At 44.5% G+C, this 20,367-nt stretch overlaps 2 protein-coding genes across 3 annotated transcripts; both read right to left on the bottom strand.

The window, feature by feature from the left end:
• Nucleotides 1-75: 75 nt before the first annotated feature.
• Nucleotides 76-10,709, bottom strand: LOC127004461 (probable ATP-dependent RNA helicase DDX31). 2 transcript variants are annotated; one of them, XM_050872201.1, is made up of 15 exons: nucleotides 10,481-10,709; nucleotides 8,723-9,082; nucleotides 7,675-7,833; nucleotides 7,339-7,443; nucleotides 6,462-6,682; nucleotides 5,957-6,057; nucleotides 5,427-5,629; nucleotides 4,696-4,784; nucleotides 3,845-4,043; nucleotides 3,575-3,634; nucleotides 2,686-2,876; nucleotides 2,420-2,489; nucleotides 1,761-1,857; nucleotides 1,344-1,539; nucleotides 76-639 (listed from the first exon to the last, which is right to left on the bottom strand). In XM_050872201.1, the coding sequence occupies exons 1-15, from the start codon at nucleotides 10,538-10,540 to the stop codon at nucleotides 492-494; spliced, it is 2,259 nt and encodes a 752-aa protein (XP_050728158.1). In that variant the 5' UTR covers nucleotides 10,541-10,709; the 3' UTR covers nucleotides 76-491. The 2 variants fall into 2 exon arrangements, with proteins under 2 accessions (XP_050728158.1, XP_050728157.1); XM_050872200.1 differs by having other exon boundaries at nucleotides 1,761-1,860; nucleotides 10,481-10,700.
• Nucleotides 10,710-13,505: 2,796 nt separating this feature from the next.
• LOC127004463 (hematopoietic prostaglandin D synthase-like) lies at nucleotides 13,506-19,622 on the bottom strand. Its single transcript, XM_050872205.1, has 5 exons — nucleotides 19,456-19,622; nucleotides 18,414-18,550; nucleotides 16,046-16,229; nucleotides 14,910-15,042; nucleotides 13,506-14,139 (listed from the first exon to the last, which is right to left on the bottom strand). Exons 2-5 carry the CDS (start codon nucleotides 18,544-18,546, stop codon nucleotides 13,975-13,977), a joined length of 615 nt encoding a protein of 204 aa, XP_050728162.1. The 5' UTR covers nucleotides 18,547-18,550; nucleotides 19,456-19,622; the 3' UTR covers nucleotides 13,506-13,974.
• Between the last annotated feature and the right edge of the window lie 745 nt (nucleotides 19,623-20,367).

Genomic DNA, 20,367 nt, shown 5'->3' on the forward strand with positions numbered 1-20,367 from the left:
ACTGGTAAGTGTTGGCTTAGAACTAAGGGAGAAAAGAGACCATTGGAGGTAGGGGGAAAGGATAACATACAAACATTGTGTTTATATTGCATATATTAAAAATATATAATGGCAATATCAACAGAAGGGCAGGGTGCATATACTTTGGGACTCACAGCTTACAGTTACTGATAAAACATCATACACTCATACAAATATGCCCACACACACACACAAAGTCAACAGACATGAATTCATGCATGCATATATTCTCTTGAACATTAACATTTAATAAAATTAAATCTTTAAAAATACACCAAATCAACTCATCAGCTACAGACACTCACAAACTGGGATTCCTGGTCTAAAAATGCTAATGACCCTCCCACCCTAATCCACACACACACACACATATTAACACACATACACCTATTAACCAAAGTTATATATTTATTTTTCTGGTTTGTACGACTTTCAAATTATCAGACCAGTCAACTCAGTTGCACAGGCCGTCATCGCTTGAGCCTGGTCTTGCCCATCTTGGTTTTGGTCTTTTTCTTGGTCTTCATCTTGGGAAGAGAGTCAAGGCCGCTGTCAAACTCTGACATGCCAGCAGTCCTGGGCAGGTTGCCGCACCGCTGGTTCATCACCTGGATTTTCCTGTGAAGACACAACAGTAGTGAGTTACTACTACCACATCAAACTGAGGTGAAAAAATGGCACCCGTAAACCATCTGGCGGGAGCATGAAGATAATGATGAAATTAATAACTACAAAGGCTGGATGTTTTTTGTACTGCTTTGGCTGTACAATGTTTACAAACTTACATAAAGCTGTGCCAATATTCTCTCTGAGAAATATTACGCTACATTTAATTTGCAACAAATATGATTCATGTGACCTTTCCATAAACCACAGGCCACATAATAGGCAGACAGTATTTTATGCGACTTTTTATTGAAACTGCAAAGAATTCCAATAAAGTTTTGGCAATGATGTGCAATTAAAGTTAGACCTCACTGTCAGAGCAAAGGTTCTCAGACTTACCTTTCAAACAGCATTCTTACACTCTCATTTTCCATGAGTGTTTGCCTGTACAGTTATTTATCCCATCTTGCCTTTTCTATGGCATCCTTCTTGTCAGCTTTCTTACCCTACCTCACTAACACACTTAGCAACTTTGCTTTTCTTAATTTTTTACCATACATGCTCAGAGAAAACTAGCTAAATAAACACATTAAAATGTTTCTCCTTTTTTTCTTTCCATCTCAACTTTATTCTTATTCATCCTCTTATCCCTTCTTTCCTGCTTCTACTTGGTCTATTTTCCTATCACTTTTATGTAACATTCACTTCAATCTCACCTCTTCTTCTCCTTCCTCTCCCTCCGCTCCTTCATCTCACGCTTGGCCCTGAAGGCGGCAGCAGCCCCCAGAGTGCCAGGAGCATCCCTCAGGCCCATACTCTTGGCATAGTGGCCCAGATGCAGAGCCTTGAAGTTGAACATCTCCCGCACCTCCTTAGGGTACGAGGCATAGGCACGGATGAACGACACATAGGCTGACGGCAAAGACAAAAGTATAGAGGTGTTGGTCAAGTTCAAAAGACATGATATGGGAGACATTACATTTGGTGAAAGTGAAGGTGAGAGAAAAAAAGAGATGTTGGCCGAGATAAAAAATGATGAGGTAAAACACATGTTGGGATTGACAAAAAGAACAAGTTGATGAACAGGAAGTTGAGTCTGTGCCTCTGGTGGCTTGGTACTTTTATAATCTCACCTTTCCTGGCAAGGTCATGGAAGCCATAGTCTTGAATGAGCAGTTTCTCCACCTTCAACTGTAGACCGGTGGCAGCCTCCTCCACTGTTTTGACCCCCTGCTGAAGGAAGAAGAGGAGGAGGATTAGTTAGCTCAAACAGACACCATCTACAGCAATAAAGAGACAAGAACATGACTCAGTAAAAATAAAAGAAAATTCTTACAGATTGCTTTTAGATATGGAGTAAGCATCAGAAACATGACAAAGTGATGAGATCGGTGAATTCTTAAGGACCTTTTGTGATATGGTGAAGGAAACAAAAACAAAACTGACTAACATAAAAGGTAAATTCTTGCTGATCCTTTGTGATACAGAGCAAGCAACAGAAGCAAGACTACATAACAAAAAAGTCAATTCTTAACTGTTGTTTCAAGGTTCCCGAGCTCTAGTTAATGAAGACTTGCAAGAAATATTTCAAATTTAATTACTGTGATATGAAGGCAGTTACAGAAATGTGACTCAAATAACAACAGGTTAAGTCTTGCCTGTTTTTGTAAGATCTCCTGACAGAAATGAATGAGGACATCTTGCATGAAACATCTGAACATCTTAACTGTTCCTTGAGTTTGCTTTTGTTTCTGCATCTTCACAAATAGACAAAGCAAGCATGAACACTTACCCTTCGACTGTTGGGGTCTGGCCGCAGCAGTAGGTTCCTCAGCACCCCATTCATGTTGACCTCCATCATCCTGCAAAGGAGAGAAAACAAATATGAAAACCCATAATTGAAGAGCAAGTTTGAACATAACAAAAATGGGGAAGCAAGATGAATTGAGAAAAGTTAAATCAACAAATGACACTTTAAAAATGGTGAGACAGCAACTTATGATACCTGAAGGTAAAAAAGAAATGCTAGAGTAACAATAATGGCACACTGAGACTCACGTGATCTTGTGCCGCTCCAGCATGGTGATGTAGGAGGCCTCTCCAGGTGCCAGGAAGGCCAGAGCTGAGCCGGGGGCGTTGACGCGGGCAGTGCGACCCACACGGTGCACATAATCTGCTGCTGTGCATGCCGCGTTGAACTGCACAATCCACCGCACCTTAGGCATGTCCAGACCCCTTGAGGCGACATCCTGATGTGGAGGAAAGGCACATTGTTAATTGCTAGTAAAGTAAGGAATGTTTTCAAAGATGGGGTAAAGATAAAATTGTTAACTGAAAAAATATACATGTGTGTGTGTGTATGTGCCTATGTTTGGGGAGGCAGTGGCTAGTGTACAGGCACAATGTCCACGAGGACATAGATTTCTGTCTCGCCCATTGCAACAAACAAGCTGGAAATTTTTCAGTCATCGCCAAGTGACCAGACTACCCTTATGCTGTCCTGAACCCACCTATCAACCCTGACTCAAGATTCTTTTTAAAAGAGGATAAAAAATGAGTTCCAGGGGGCAGCATGAGTCAAGCAAAATGGTGCCATTATAAACATTTGCCTGTGCCACGATGGGCTTGAGCTGACCAACAGGTCCCACCAAGAAAGCCTACTGTCACCATAGGCGGGAAAAAAAAGTGAGGGAAAATGGTAACAAAGCCAGTCACAGTTAGTTACCATTTCTCCTCTAAAACTGATGTACTGTTTGCGAGTCTGGAAATATGTGATCTATCGACCTTTTCACTGAAATGCCCATTCCTTAGAACTCACCGAGGGGGATGGCTATGGCAGGATTCTCCATTTACTTCATACTTGCATACTCCAGTCCCCTCATTCTCCTATCCCCTTCCTTCAATTATTTTACATGTGATTCATTCTGTGTAGCCGAACTATACTCACAGTGCACATCAGCACTCCAGCCGAGGCCTCCTTGAACGACTTGAACACAGCTGAGCGATCCTGAAATGGAGCAAATAAACAGTGACACAAAGAGGAAAAAACTAATGGGAGAAAGATATATATAATAAATCATCAATTCAACCAAAGACTTGAGGATACAGAAAATGTCAGAAGGGAAAGAGTGGCCACAGAAAATGGGTCAAGCTGACATTAATACACCAAATAAGCACTTTGTCACATACCATCAGAGAGAGAAAAATCTTTCCATACCTGTTGGGTCATACTGCCATGAAGTTTCTGGAAGAGGATGGCATCTCCTTTCTTTGCCTCTTCCTCCCTTTTCTCTTCCTCCTCCTCATCCTCCACATCCTCTTCATCATGGCTCCCCTCCCCGTCGTCCTCCTGTCCTGCCAACACCTTCTCTGCCCGCTTTACGAGGGATGTCTTGCTCTCCTCCTCCTGGCCATACCTGAGGAGAAGAAAAGACTTTAATTATCTTTCTGTTAGAGTCTTTTCCATCAGTCCTGACCCTTGCTACAGCCACACAAGCCTTTCTTTTACTAAACAGAGGCTCATGGCTTAAGTAAACTTTGCTTTCTCTTGTTACACTGTTTACATAATGATTTTATTACTGAAACCAAAATTACACATTATATTCATTAGAACTTATAGGAGGAATAGAGTACCTGTACAGGGCATGAAGGAAAATTTGGACCACAAAGGGGAGACTTAGAGAATGTGCCTCCTTGGCCTCACTTTAGCCCTCTGAGGGAGAACAGGAGCAACCAATAGACCCCAAAAGTATGAGTCCAGTGTGGTCTTTTCCTGTTGTATATATCTATAATATATGCTTGTAAGGCTTGAAAGGGTTAAAATGAGATGTGGTCTTGTTGTTCACATATATCTTGCATCCTTCTCACATCTTTATTTTAATTTCTTCATAGTGATGGAAATACAACCCAAGCTTAACCTCATTCATGTATGGCTGGGTCTATATTGTACTTCTTCATACAAAACGTTGTGTGTAATAACAGTTTAGCTCACCCTTGAAGAGCATTTTCTTCTGCCCCAAGTGCTTCAGCTGTCAAGTGTGCCCCTAGTTGTAATCTATGTGTTCTTACCTTGAGAGCACCTTGGAGAAGAGAGCCGTGTGGTAGTCCACCATGTCCTGTGTCGCAAAGAAGATGATCATTTTCCTCTCGTCGCCAAACTGTGGAGGTGAAATCAAACAATAGTCATGAATACAGCTTTTGGCAGGCAGTACTTGTTACATATAATGAGTATAAGATATGTATAAAAGATTACATAACCAAATCTCATTACCACTAAGCTGTTACCATATCATACAGACATCTCACCACTAATCTAATACATTGTGGCATATGCAAAAACCAAACATCTTTTCCACTAAGCCAATAACATACTATACAGACCTCAATGCTAACCTAATACATCTAAAACTTAATAGCAGGTCATAAAATCAATATAGCACAACCAAACACTATTCTTAGCTCAACACAACTCATGACGTCCACACATCGATAATCTCGCCCACCATCTACTTAACCAAAACCCCTGACCTCATCTATCCAAAGAAAACCTGGATGTCTCTCTTTTTTTTTTTTTTTTTACAACAAAGGAGACAGCTCAAGGGCACAAAAAAAGGAAACAATAATAAAAAAAGCCTGCTACTTGAAAAAAAAAAGAAAAGAGAAAAAGGAAAAAGAGAGGAGAGAGGTCCTGTTGTATTGATGCCACTTCAATCACACAACTAACTCCAAAACAACATTATACATACAAGACCATAACCAAGACGTCTGAAACTTAAACTAACCCAACAAACACCGCCTACCCTGCATTTGGAGAGGATGAAGGCTGCTAATGTGACCAGCCTCAGTTTGGCAGGCACAATGAGGTAGTGATGGGACAGGTTGGCAGGTGTGGCCAGCGCTTCAGAGGTCAGCAGCTGCGCCCCCTCACCAGTGCCGTCACCACCACCACCTTCGCCAACACTGCAGCTCACGTCCACCACCTTGGGATCATGTAGACTCATACCTGTAAGGAATGGAAGGGGATGTGTCATGGCTGCTGTTTCTGATGCTTATACTGATGTTATTGTTGATGTTGGTTCTACTCCTACTACTCCTGCTAATGCTACAGTCATCACCAGAGTATAACTGTGGTAGTATTTACAACAGGCACTTCACAACCTCCTACCACCACCATTATCATTACTACTACTGCAACCACTACCACAGCTACCACTCTCACATACTATCATTACCTACCAGACAGCTTCTCAGTACTAGCAGAGAGCATAATGGCCTGTCAATTCCAAGTGCTACCATAACCACCAGCATTACCAGCATCACTAACACTTACCAGCCAACTTCTCCACCCCAGCAGAGAGGGTGGCAGACAGCATGATGGTCTGTCTCTTCCTCTCTATGCCTGGCTGATGCTCCTGAAGTGTCTCGATGATGCTGGGAGAAGGAAGGGATGAGAAAAGGGAGTTAATGTTGTACTGGAACTGTTATTAATCTTTTTGGTGTTGTTGTATTATCATTATTAGTGTTGGGATTTGAGTATCATTCTCAGCCTCCCTCACAATCATTATTATTACTGTCATTTTCCTCTTTCTCTTCCTGCTGTTATTCCTCCTCCTCCTCCTTTTCTTTCTGTTGCTCTTCCTCCGCCCTCCTTCTTTTTCTCTTTATCCTTTTCCTCCTCCTCATCATCATTATCAGGTTCATTCCATCCTCATTCTTATCCTTGCAGTTGTTATCATCATCCTGAACATTTTTTTTCTTTTTTTTCCGAATATGTGTGTCTGTGTGTGTGTACATGCATGTGTGTGTACTCTAAGCATGTACAGACCGGCAGCTACCTTGTAATGCTCCTTTCATAACCCATGTCAAGGAGTCTGTCAGCCTCATCAATGACCAGGAACTTGACCGCTGCCAGGGTGAGGCTCTTGGTGGTGTGGAGGTGGTCGATGAGGCGCCCTGGCGTGCCCACCAGGATGTTGATGCCCCTCCGCAGACGTGCCTTCTCCGCCTTCTTCTTCTCCCCCCCGATGAGGTACCCCGGCACCACCCACACACAGGACTGAGGGGGAGAGCGGAGGAGAGGATGAGTGAAGGAAAGAATGAAAGAGAATGATGGAGTCTTTTGTTTTTGACTGAGGCCAGGAGATGAGAGGGAGAGGATGAGTGAAGGAAGAAAGGAAAGAGAATAAAGGAGAGTCTTTTGTTCTTGAATGAGAGGGGGAGAATGAAAAGATGAGCAAAAAAAAAAGAATAAAAGAAGGAGAATGAAGGTAAATCTTTTGTTCTTGATTGAGAGGAAGAAGAGGAGAGGAGAGAGTGAATGAGTGAAAAAATGGAGGAAAATGAGGGAAAATCTTTTGTTCATTGAGAGGAAGAAGAGGAGAGGAGTGAATGAGTGAAGGAAAGAAAGAAGGAAAACAAAGGAAAATCTTTTGTTCCTACCCAGTCAAATAGATATACAGGGACCACTGAGAGAAGGAGAGTGTAAGAGGAGAAGGTTGAGGGGATTAGTGACTGAGGAAAATGAGGAGTGATGGGAAATCTTTTTGTTCTTCTCCTGCCAGAGAGAAACATAAGCACCACTTCCACACAACTAACTAAGGAGGGAGAGGAGGGTGAGAGTAAGACTGAGTGAGGGAGGTGTGAAGTGTGAAGGAATAGCTGCAAAAGAGAGTAGAGCCATAGCACAAAAATAAGTAGCACCACTAAAGTTACCTTGTGTAGCTTCTCAAACCACTGGTAGCTCTGCAGTGCCAGCTCCCTCGTAGGCACCACCACCAGTGCCAATACTCCATCGCTACGCTGCACCTTTGGCACTTGCTGTTGGGAGGCAGGAGGAGGAAGAGGGAGGAGGAGGAGGAGGACGAAGAGGCTTAGTGTTACAGGCAAAACTTTTATCACTGAGGATTTTCACTGGTCTGATAAACAACCAATTTCCTTGAAATTTCTTCTACTTATGAATGATTTCCTATGTAAAATAAATAAAGACAATGCTATACAAAAATACCATCCAATAGATTTATCCTCAAAGGTCATCTCATCTCAACTCACCTTCATGAGGGAGTGAATGATGGGTAGGGCATACGTCAGTGTCTTGCCCGAGCCAGTCTGTGACTTGACGAGAGCATCCCTGCCTGCGAGGATGGACGGAATGGCCTGCTGCTGCACTGTTGTCATTGAGGTGAGCCCAATCTTCTCCAAGTTAGACACCTGTGGAGAGTTTGAGCCTGAGAAGGTATGCATAGGAAGTTTTTTTGTTGTTACATTAGTGGTAGTAAGATTAGGTGTTAAGGCCTATCTCAGCTTTTCTACGAGTATATGTTTAAGATGGGATATGAAGAGCATCATAGAAATCAATCAATCAGTCAATAAGGGTACAAAAGGTAGATACATAGCTATATATATATATATATATATATATATATATATATATATATATATATATATATATATATATATATATATATATATATATATGAGAGTAGTGAGGTTTAGAAATACATAGGTAGCAGTGAGGCTTTAAAACATGGGAGGTGGTAGTATTCTGAATAGCACTGATAATTGGGTTCTGAAACGCAAAGGTAATGGAAGTGGTAATGTTTTCATGTACACATGTATCAGCAGGGTTCTGAAATACATAAATAACAAGGTCCTGAAATGTGTAAGCAGTGAGGTTCCATGTTCAAACACATGGGTAAGGAGGATCAGTATTAAAACCTAAATATACTGAGTTTCCCAAAGCATATCATGTGGAGAGATCAGTTATAAGCAATACTAATTCCAGATTTTTTTTTTTTTTTTTAAATGGACACCTGGAAAAAATAAACACTAGTGAAGAATGGTTAAACAAAATCAGAGGCTACCATAACAATTTGAAACATTGAAGAAAAAAAAAAATCCGATGAGTGGAGAGACAAGTAAAAAATTCCAGTCTCAAAACACTAGAATGTACGTATAACACTCACAATGATGTGCAAGACATTGTATAACAATAAGTTGTACAACACTCACAGTCAAGCAACGTAAATCATAAAACACTCAATCACTATATAACACTCATAATCAGGGAAGTCAGGGATAATGAACTGTCAAAACTTACAATGTGTGGGGCAAGGTCCTGCGAGGAGAAAGCCTCCTCTGAGAACACCTTTTCTGAGAGCCTTGTCACATTGGACTTGGGGATGTAGGGGATGGCCGGGTTACCCATAAAGAGAGATGTGACGATCTCCCTCTTCTCCTCATTAGTGGGTGCATCCTCCTTGTTGAGGGGGGGCTCAGGGGCTGGGGCTGGGGCTGGGGCTGGGGCTGGCTCCTTTCCTTCACTCTTCTTCTCAGGGGGAGTCTTGGGTGTGGAGGGTTTGAGGAGTCTTGGGGCTGCTTTGTGGGTGACCTTGGGACGCTTTATGGTCACTATGGGAGCATCGTCCCTCTCCCTCTTGCGTTGAGTCGTGAAGAAACTCTGAAAATGCCAAAGGAAATCAAGACCAATAATACTCTGATCGACATAAAAAGTTTTTATAACATCCCCATACAACTGTTGTGGCTATATTTTCCAGGTACACTCTTCATGATAGATACACCCTCGAAACTTTACCACCAACTGAACTTTGCCTTAAATATGCAGAGCATCATAGACTACTGCTTTTAAACAGATATGTCATAGGTGGATTAACACCAAATAGAAGGACTAAGGCCATTTAAAAATATTAGCATTACCAAATCCTTGTATGACATGATACTCCAAATGTCCAAAAAGCTCCATAATAAGACATACCTAACTTCTCACCTTCTGCTACGTTACAGTCATTCCCCATACAGCTAATGTCTACAACCCTATGCTTTTATGTTGGTAGATCTTAACTATTTTGCCTAAACACTTACCTAAAGAATGGTTTCTGTACTGCACAGGATATTTATGTCACATTACATATATGAATATTTTAGCTGACCCCTATTTACACATTCTTTCAAAAATCCCCCATTACCGTATATCTTTACTTACTCTTTTCTGGCTATCAATAGGTGATTTTATGAAGTTTGCCAGAACAGAGGGTAATAATTATGCATTTTGTTGACTCTAGAAACAGTTAAGGTGCAAAAGTCATATCCAGACCCAGTTACAAAATATATATTAGCCAAAAAGAGTAAATAAAGGAGTGAATGTAGTAATGAGTAACTAGAGTTATAAACCCGTAATTATGAAAAAATAGCATGCATTAACAAAATGTCCTAAAAGTTTGTGTTTGCAGTCCCAAGCTCTATCAAGCACCAGAGTGAAACTAGTCCTTCATTAAAATATGACCATTGGGGGCAGGGTCATTTTAGGTCCCTGTTCAATAATAGCATAAGAAAATATTTTTTTCTAGTTTTAATTTGTGTTTTATATGAATCTGCACTATATTTTCCTTGACAACAACCCCAGGTGAAGACAAGCCCACCGCCACCACTCACCACTGCATAGCGCCACTACACGCCACAAGCAAGTAGCAAATGTAAACGGAACAAATTTAATCAACCTAAACCTCCTAATGAGGTTAGATATGACCACCCACCCTCAACCCCCCTCATTACAGGGGGCACTGAGAACACCAAATAAACTTCAACTAATCCCCCTCCCTCAACCCACCCACCCCGAGAGGTACCTGAGCTTCCTCAAAAACATGCCCACACCTGGATGCTTGCTCCTCTGGTCACTCCTCCCCTTTCTCTACTTTTTCACTTCCCCGTTTAGTTCCGTTGCAGTTCAGAATGCGTTGCCTCAGTAATAGCACATCCGTGGATGCCCGCCCCCCTGGTGTTCCCTTCCCCTGTGACAGGTCAGCAGGGTGGGTGGTGCTGAGGGACAGGCGGCTCCTACCTGGTTACCGCCGGGCCGCGTCAGGTTCAGCACCAGGCCCGTCCCTCCTCCGCCACTCATGTCTCCTGCTGAGGGCGCTGCAGTGGTGATACGGTCAAAGGTTCGCCTCCTCAGTGTCCTGCCTGGCGGTGGTCCTGGCCGCGTGTGTACTGCTGCTCACCCTCCACCACAACCCTGACAGATTATCGTACTCAGAGCATCGTATTTACCGGTTTCTGACCCATAACTATTGCCAAGAAAAATCAATAATTAGTCATATTAACGATAACTATGCATGAAGCCAGTTATTGGGGTGGAGGAGACAGTTTTTGGGTCGGAAATCGGCAAACATTAGAGGCTGAGTACGACAATCTAGCAACGTTGCAGTCAACATGCTGTCACTTTTTTAATTCCGGATCACATTGATGATATATTATGTTTAATGCGTATAAGTATATGATACGAGTTATTCAGTTGCCATAAAAAATTACATTATATTGACTTGAATTAGCTTTTTTTAATGAATATTCATCTTTTGGGGAAATCTGTGGTATAAATCTCTACTACAAAACCTCTCTCTCTCTCTCTTGGAACGGTGGCTCCTCGGGCGAGCAGCTGGGGGGTCCTTCTGCGGCGGCGTGGTTGACCCCCCAACACTCGCCGAATATCCCGCCTTCTGTGCCGCTGGCGCAGGGACTCTGTAATTGCATTTGTAGGATATACTGTCTACCATTGTAATGTAACGTGCCAAGACTGGGCCGTCAAGGGCCGTGAAGTCTTTTTCAAAGATTTGTTTGCTTGTGAATAAAAGTTTCATTCATTCATTCTCTCTCTCTCTCTCTCTCTCTCTCTCTCTCTCTCAATTTCAGTCTGAAGAACTACACAACACTGGTCATTCGCTGAATATTTGATTTCAGGCTTCTTGTACCTCACGCAATTTATTCATTTCTTTTCAGCCATGGTGCACTCCTTGGATTTATGATCGCCAGCGCATTTATAACATTTTGGGGCTTATCCATTGCTCTTAGCAGTACAATTGGCCTCAAGGCCGTATCTCTGACAATGATAACATATATAATTGCATGGTATCTGTCTCTCACAGTGTACATATATTCCCCATTTTAATTTTAACTTGTGATTCTTGTAAATCAGCTCTCTCACAGTTGAGCAGCCTCATCCCTTGTGTTCTCATTGTCAAAGTTCTTGATAAAATTACCTCCATTTGTGAATATTGAATCAGTTATGTGAATGCCATTCAATGGCTGGGAGACTTCATCCTTCATATATGTTGCCTTCTTTTCCTGGGTAGAAGCTTTCTCAACTAGGAGATTCTTCTTCACTTTCCTGCCTCTTCGCCACCTCAGCCCAACTGGATTCAGCATGCTCAGCAAGAAGCGTGTCAACAACTGATCCCAGCTCCTCATGCACTTGATTTAACCTCTTCTTTAACCACAGATATTTCTTTAGATAATTCTTGCTTGAATTCATCCAATTTTCTACAGTGCTGGTAGCCAGAGACGCTTTAAGGAGGCATGGGGTGCATATCCAATTTATTTTGGGTATATTATCCTGCTTGATCCCAGACAAATTAGCACACTTCACATGACACCACCTAGGACACAAACAGCATCCAATCCACTTCTCGCCTGAGAATTCCACACAAACATAGCACAAATCTCCCCTGTCCCTTAGCCCTGACAGTCATGTCGACATTCTGTGTGGAGCTAGACGCAACTCACATCCGCTCAGGACTACTTTTTTTTATATATTAATGTGGGTGTGGCCCCCCTTTAAGTCCGTATTGTTCAGGGTCATGGTTACTTTAGGGGGGGGGGGGGGGTGCGCTACACCACAGATGGGCAGCTGTCTTGACACGCTGGGTGCTCAGGACTGAGAGGTCCACTTCGGCCGTGAAGCCGTTCCACAATGATGCTGTGGCACAGGTGAAGGCCCGCTGACACCTCAGCGTGCGGGTCCTCGGGACTTCGAGGAGATCACCGGACGCTACTGCTCTCGTAGCTCTCTCTGACCTCCTCTACGGGACTCCTAAGACTGCGAGGTGTGGTGTGTGCTGCACCTGGGCCTTGTGCGGCACTGTGTGGGCACCGACTCTCCTGCGGTGCTCCAGACTATCCATCTGGTGGCGGGGGGCGTCCTGTCTCGGGTGGTGACGGTGCTGTTGTTGTTGTTGCTGTTGCCATTGCTGTTGTTGTCGGTGTCCCCTTTGTCGTCCCTGCTGCTGGTGGTGGTCATTGACACCGTATACGAGGCGTTCGGCACGCCTCTACACCCTGTCCAACATGGAGAGGTGGCACTGGGCGCTACTCATCCATGTGAGGGGATTGTACTCCACGATGGGCCTCACCTGGGCTTTGTACAGCCTTAGGAGTCCGTCAGTGTCGAGAAGGTGGCGGACTCGACGCAGGAGTGTCACTCTCAGGAACGCCTTGCGCCCCACGTTCTCAAGGTGGTGGTCGTATACTGAGATTTAAGCCAGAAACACTCACTCTCTCACTCTCTCTCTCTGCTTGATCACGTCCTTTCTTAAAGCTACGTCGCTTCATTTCCGTCCACTGAGAAAAATTACGCAAATGAATTAAGCGGTTTTCTTCAACACGTGATAAGTGCTTGGACATTCATTTCCCTTTGCCAGGAAAAATAATGCATCTGAAGCAACCGATTCACTTCAAAAAAAGTTAGACAGCCACTTCCTTCAACACTAAAGTCGAAGTGCAAAGTCTCTCCACTTAGGTTTAAGGACAAACCACCTAGTCTGGACCATAGGTTCTGTGTGGTCTGAATATCTATGCAAGTTCTCTCGTAATTATCATTATTATTATTTTTATTAATCTCACTACTACTACCTAGTCCTACATATACTGTAATTGTTCACTGCTGTATTTAACTATACAGCTATTCTAATATTATCTTGCACACCTACAGTATACCACCATCACATTCTGGCACCGCTCAACCTTTTCATATCCTTAAAATCAAAGCCAAGACCTGTGCCTCTTGTTCTTTAGGATGAAATAAGAATCCCATAAACCGAAGAAGTCTTTATTTAACTTTTTCTCGATTCAGGTAACGGTGAAGAGTAATGCTGCAACAGTGTGTCACGCCTCGCGGGCTGAGTGGCTATATAGTGTTTGTTACCGGCGGCTGACGGCAAGCGGCAAATATATTGTGCAAGCGTGCATGATGGGGTGGAAATGCTGGTTATATTTCTCCTTGATAACAATGAATACTTGAATCAGGCAGAGGAAGAAGAAATGGTACTGATCGAATAAGGTGAAGAGTAATTATTAGAATGAATAGAGAAGGAGGAGGAGGCGTTGAAGAAATTGTAGCTGCTAGGGCGAAAGAAAAGCATTAGAATGAAAAGAGGAGGGAAAGAAGGAAGAAGAGAAGAAATTATGAGAATAAAGGAAGAGAAGGAGGAGTTGAAGAATAAAGTTAGACAAATACTAATCCACCAGCGAGACTATATTGAAGAAGAACAGGGTTGGATTCGCCTAGCTGGGAGTGTCTGGGCGTGTCGCGATCCACTCCTTCACGCCTGGGAGGTTCTGGACTTTGTCGGTGTGTGCCTTGATCTTGGGGAACTTGGTGGCCAGGTCAGGCATGTGGCTAAACAGGCCCTCCATGGTGCGTGCGATGGCGAAGTCTGCCCACGAAATCTGTCAGAACGAGAAGAGATGGGACGGTATTATCAGAGGCTTCCACCCCTCTCATCAGCTAATCCCAAAGGCCGAAAAGGAGATTAGTCGGGTTCTCGTGAGTTTTTATAGGTTCATGGTACAGAAGAAGGGTCAAACTGCCACCAGGGCCATAAACGTACCCCTGGAAATTCCTATAACTCCTAGGAAAGCCTTGTAAAATATGTGTGCTTGGCCGTCAAAATGTTTAAGAGGAGTTTCGCCGGCCCGCGTAGCTATGGTATTTGCTTCTAACTTTACCTTACCGTACCTCATATCCTTTATTGGTCTGTTCTTACATCTATAACTTCTGGGTTGTCATTCTGGTACTTCCGCTGTCCATCTCTTACTAACCATATAACCTGCCGAAGTCCACTTGTTTCTTTCTCTTCGCATTACCCTAGCTCAAGTCGTTGCTTCTTATCTAATCTATCTTTGTGATTTGATACTGAGGCCATTATTAATTAAACTTTCCCTTTTCGTTTATCTTGCCTGTTGCCGAGATGCTTCTTCCCTTCCTGGACAGCTGCTTAAAATTTTATTAGCTTCATCCTTTTACTTCCATTCTCATGTTCTCTCTCCCCCTTCATTCTTATCATTGTGTATATTTAAATTTCACACTATGAATTTCTACTCTCCTCTTACTTTCTACTCTCCTTTCCTCCTTCCTCAAGTTTCAACCCTCCTTCCCTTCGTTTCAACCCTCCTTCCTGAAGTTTCCGATCCCCCGTTCATCGTGCGTAGCGTCTAACCTGGTCTCCGATGAACCACTCCTTATCACCCAGGCGTTTGTCAAGGCGTTCCAACAGCGGGAACAGCGTGTTGGGCATATACTCCTCCTTCAGGATCTTCTTCTTCTCCTCCTCGCTCTTGTCCTCCGCGTTCCTGTCGAAATAAAAAGTAACATGGAGACGAGGGCTTGGCTACACTCCTGCTTTATATATATGGATAGGGGAAGGAAAAACAAGAGCAGGAAGACTGAGATGAACTATGGACAGACCAGGGACGAGAGTGTATGGCAATGCTGCTCACCCTACCCTTTTACCTCTTCTCCACCCTCCTTTTTTATCCAGGGTATAATAGGAAGAGGAAGTGGGTCAGTGGTGAAGGTAAAGGTGAGGGAGAAGGAAAGACCGGAAAAGTGGACAGACCGGAAGAGTGGACAGACCGTAAAAGTGGACAGTTGTATGGTGTAAGTTTGCAAATTGTTCTGATGTAGTTATGGTTTATCTGGCACCTATATTGTATGCCACATCCCCGGCGTGCTCTGGGTGTGTGTGTGTGTGTGTGTGTGTGTGTTTCATTTGTTTGTGTGTAGAGAGCTACGATAAGATATGGTGTTATATTCGTGAAGTGGTGTGTGGGTACGCCTCCTTCTCTCTCTACCTCCCTTCTCTTCTCACTTTATCTTGAATTCATATATTATCAATGACCACGATTTTTAGACTCTACGGAAAGATGCACGTAACTCCATCTCTCTCATTTCTCCTTTCTCTTCACCTCCTTTTCCTTTTCTCTCCTCCCTCTTCCTTTACCCCTTCCTCTCTCTCCTGCAACAAACATTTAATGATGAACTCCTCAATGATGCGTTTCCTAGTCTCCACGGAAAAGGCTTGCAACTTTCTCAATATGTTCCTTTCCTCTCTTCCATCCTTTCTCTTCCTTTACCATCTCCTCTCTCTCCCTTAACACTCGCGTCTTGATCCTGAACCTCTCTCTCTCTCTCTCTCTCTCTCTCTCTCTCTCTCTCTCTCTCTCTCTCTCTGATCTTCAACTTCTCTAAGTCACGATTTTTAAAGAGACGTGCAACTCCCTGCACGTACAAATTCTTCTCTCCTTTCCCCTCCTCCATCTCCTTCTCTCCTCCCTTCAGCCCTTCAACACTCACTTGATCTTGAACATGTCCACGATCACATCCCTGAGGGTTTCCACCACGGCGTCGCAGAAGGCGGCGTGCAGCGGGTCCTCTGGCAACAGCCCCGCCTTTTTGGCCACGAAGCGAGCGATGGCCAAGGACTGCGGCAGCATCTTCCCTTCCACCTCCAGCACCGGCAGCTTACCCCCGGGGATGGCTGGGAGGGGAGGGAGAGAGGGAGGGACGGGTAAGGACATGGGGGTGAGGACGTTGTTTACCCAGGGGGACGAATGCGTGTGGAAGGGAGGGGGGCAGAGGAAGGACAGAGGGGTGAGGGTATAATGGAGGAAGCTTGTGTTGAGATGGGATGGTGACGGGTGACAGCGGGTGGGGAATCTAGGGGATGCAGTGAGTGAGAGGGGGAGAGGGTAGTATGGGATAAAAACGGGTGAAGTAAGGGACGTCAGTGTTGTTTGGGTGGGGGAAGAAAGGGGTGTGAGGAACTGTGGTGAGGGGGAGGCGAGAGCTGGGAGGGACTATGGTATATAAGGGAGAGGTAAGAGCTGGGAGCACCGTTGACAGATTATCGTACTCATAGGATCGTATTTACCGGTTTCTGACACCTAACTACTACCAAGAAACACCACTCTTTAACCATTCTAACGATAACTGTATATGAAGCCAGTTATTTGGGTGATGAAAGCAGTTTTTGTGTTGGAAATCGGGAAACATGAGGCAAAGTACGACAATTTGACAACGTTGGCAGAGAGGTGAGAGCTGGGAGGGATTGTGGTAAGGGAGATGCGAGGAGCTGGGAGGAGCTGTGGTGACGGGGAAGTAAGGGATGTGAAGGGGTGTGGTGAGGGGGAGGTGACAGGTGATGAACTGCAGCGAAGAAAACATGTGAAGAGGATGAGAAGGGGATGTGCAATGAAAGAGCGAGGTGCAAGAGCTAAGACGAGCTGAAATGACAAAGAATAAGATATGAGGGTGTGTGGTGTGAGGTGGAGAGAGAGGTGAGAGGGTGGTGGTGTGTGTAAAGGGTGGGAGAGAAGGGGATGAGGGGGGCAGAGCTAAGAGGGGTGAGGATGGTGTGTGTGCAGGGGAGGGGATGCGTGGCAGTGTGGGAGAGAAGGGAATGAGGGGGGCAGAGCTAAGAGGGGTGAGGATGGTGTGTGTGCAGGGGAGGGGATGCGTGGCAGTGTGGGAGAGAAGGGGATGAGGGGGGCAGAGCTAAGAGGGGTGAGGATGGTGTGTGTGCAGGGGAAGGGATACGTGGCAGTGTGGGAGGGGAGGGGATACGTGGCAGTGTGGGAGAGAAGGGAATGAGGGGGGCAGAGCTAAGAGGGGTGAGGATGGTGTGTGTGCAGGGGAAGGGATACGTGGCAGTGTGGGAGAGAAGGGGATGAGGGGGGCAGAGCTAAGAGGGGTGTGGCTGTGTGTGGAGACTCATTACGTGGGAGAGGAAGAAGCTATGGAGGAATGCGGGCAAATAATAACGGTTTGAGGACGCGGCGTGATGCATGAGAATGGGACGAGATGGTGAAAGGGTTGTGATGACTATAGTGAGACCTTTACGAGTTTAAATTATTACATTCGTCAAGATATACGTAAAAAAGAAGCATGTAAAGTGCCAAAAAGCAGAAGATACATGGCCACGCAACACAAGAAAAACTCGCAACACAAGACGACACAACCAAGCAACCAGACAAGTAATAGTAACATAAGACGCAGAGACATAACAACCATCATGATAGTCACCACACTATTAGCACGGCAGCAAAAACAAAAGCAGGGGAACGAGGAGAATGGAGGAGGGGGAGGGGGGAGAAGAGGGAAGGAAGGGCAGGGATAGTTACCAGCCAGCCCCTTCCACTCGCATGCATTACCAAGCGTTAGCCAGCCCACAAGCCTCAACGCAGGGCCCCTCCTCACTCAGGCTTAGGTAAAACAACCCTCATCTGACTTTTTGTTGGCTAAGCTCTCTTGACGGGAGGTTTGTTCAGATATAACCAGAAATGCAGAATATGACTTCCGGACAGCGGAGCGGTTTCCCAATGTACAAAGACACGCCTGAAATAGCACAGGAACACAACCCGAAAGCAGACCCATGACAGGAAACAGTGAAACAGAACATGAACGGAAGACGCACGAAATACACAAAAAGCAAAGGCAAGTCACGCATGATACAAGACAAGCCACAGGACACACACAGCACAGGACACAAATGAATCACACAAACCACCGAAGTAAATTTCACGACACAACACATTTCAGTCGACACAAACGCGAGTGAATAACCAAACACGAGGACACATGAGGAGAGACGGGAATGCATGAGAGAGAGAGAGAGAGAGAGAGAGAGAGAGAGAGAGACTAAGGGTTATGCAGAATGACTCACCCTTCTTCCTCTCGGGCCAGTCAGCTTTCTCAACTCGCTCGTCCGTGAAGGGGATCTTGGCGTACTTCAACATCCAGCGGCTCAACTCGGCCAGGCCCTTGGCGTTGAAGTAGATGAGCTTCAACTCAGTCATGGCGCTGCAGGGTAACGGAGAAAACGGTAATGGGGAAGAATAGCTTTCCGTTATAGTTGAATTTGAATGAGTTTTTCCCTAGACATCTTTCACACAAACACTGGTAATAGACACTTGAGTCGGTATTATAAGACTCTTTTGCTTCTCACATCAGCTATTTCTAAAGGCCAAAGAGGGAGTCAGTCGGGTTCTAATGAGTGTTTCTTCAGATTCACGGTACAGAAGGGTCAAACTACCACCAGGGTCATAAAACTACTACTGGAAAAGCCCAAAACTCCTACGAAAGCCATGTCAAATATGTGTTCTTGGGGGGCGAAATGTCTTATAATGCGACCCTAGATAATTATAAAAAAATAAAAAACAGGATCCCCCATATCTTGAGAGGGTTGACGGTTGAAAAAGTCCTCTCATACCCTCGTAGGGGCGTTACAAAAAGTATATCCATCTTCCTTTTACAGACCCAAAGGGAGACCCTCCTCCGGGAACAGCGTGCCAGTCCCCCGTATCCTCTGTGGCCCCTAAAAGACTGGGAATATACTTGCAACCTCCCTACACCGGGCCTCTGCCCCCTCGACATTCCCTCCCTAAAGTTTTACTGCCTCCGTTTTCGTCTTACAAATGTTTGTGGGAAAATTTTCTGGAAGACACAAAAGTGACATGTATATAGATGAAGTTTTAAAGTATATAGATATAAATGACCATAAATCAAACATGAACGAGAATAAAGTTGTGATATATGTATGGGTATTGCTAGAATAAATGAAGTAGAGATCTAAAGAACACGTAAATATATTATGAATAGCAAACCACCAAACAACTGTGTGTGTGTGTGTGTGTGTGTGTGTTTACGTCGTTCACTTGGCTACGCTCAGCAGGCTCAATAGTAAGAGATCCATATAATAAACTCACGTTGATGTTGTGGTGGTGGCGGCGGTGAAGAAGTGGCGGCGGCGGTGTGTGCTGCACGGTGCTCGAGCCGGTTGTGAGGAGGAATGAGAGGAGGAAGACAGCAGGAGGAGGAAGAGAGGGCGGAGGAGGGGGAGCAGGAGGAGGCGTTTAGTGATAGCGGTGTAGGGAGGGAGGGGGGGGGGGCGGCAGTTATCTTAGTGCTTCCTCATGCTTCTCTTCCTCTCTTTCTCGTCCCCTTCGTCCTCCTCCTCTTCCTCAGTCTCTTCCTGTTTTTCCTCCTCCTCCTCCCTCCCTTCATTCTCCTCATCCTCGTCCTCCTAAACTGTCATGGCATGATTGCAGCATGTTGTGTTTATATTTTTTGTCTATCGGCGTGTTATGTGTTGCTTCGGTGTGTCGGTGTGAGGGTTGCCTCTTCCTCCTTCTCCTCCTCCGTTTGGAAGCTTCTGCTTTGTATCATTATTGTCATCGCACTGCCACTACCTAGTCCAACATAATGCTGTAATAGTTCACTGTAATACTGAATTGAATTCTATAATATAGCTATTCTAATATAATCCTGCACATACACGTACGAGCCGGGGGGCTGGGGGGTTGCAGCCCCCCAGATTTGGGCAGACAAAAAAATTTCGGGCAGAGTCTCCATCTTAACACCCTAACAGGACTATTGAACGGGCGGTTCGTGAGCCAATTCCGGCCCTTGAGTGGTTTTTCATATATGCCATTAATTTAATTTTGATTTCCCTTATTTAGTATTATATTGAAAAATTATGGCTCATACTCATTACTCAGTTCAATTTAATACTTCAGGCTTTACGTAATACTTGTAAATATGGGTCAAATTTAGCAATTATCCTCGACACACACACACACACACACACACACTATATATATATATATATATATATCTAT

Source organism: Eriocheir sinensis, chromosome 28, assembly GCF_024679095.1.
Source record: "Eriocheir sinensis breed Jianghai 21 chromosome 28, ASM2467909v1, whole genome shotgun sequence".
NCBI lineage: Eukaryota > Metazoa > Arthropoda > Malacostraca > Decapoda > Varunidae > Eriocheir > Eriocheir sinensis.

Bases quoted from the DNA above. Each gene is read 5' to 3' on its own strand.
- LOC127004461 (XM_050872200.1), bottom strand. From the start codon at position 10,540: ATGAGTGGCGGAGGAGGGACGGGCCTGGTGCTGAACCTGACGCGGCCC. The intron at 6,058-6,461 runs GTAGCTGCCGGT...TCCTTCTCCCAG, and splicing joins TATGAAAGGAGCATTACAAG to CATCATCGAGACACTTCAGG. The intron at 4,044-4,695 runs GTAAGAACACAT...TCTTCTCCTCAG, and splicing joins TTCTCCAAGGTGCTCTCAAG to GTATGGCCAGGAGGAGGAGA.
- LOC127004463 (XM_050872205.1), bottom strand. From the start codon at position 18,546: ATGACTGAGTTGAAGCTCATCTACTTCAACGCCAAGGGCCTGGCCGAG. The intron at 16,230-18,413 runs GTGAGTCATTCT...CTCCCCTCCCAG, and splicing joins CTGGCCCGAGAGGAAGAAGG to CCATCCCCGGGGGTAAGCTG. The intron at 15,043-16,045 runs GTGAGTGTTGAA...TTATTTCGACAG, and splicing joins GTGGACATGTTCAAGATCAA to GAACGCGGAGGACAAGAGCG.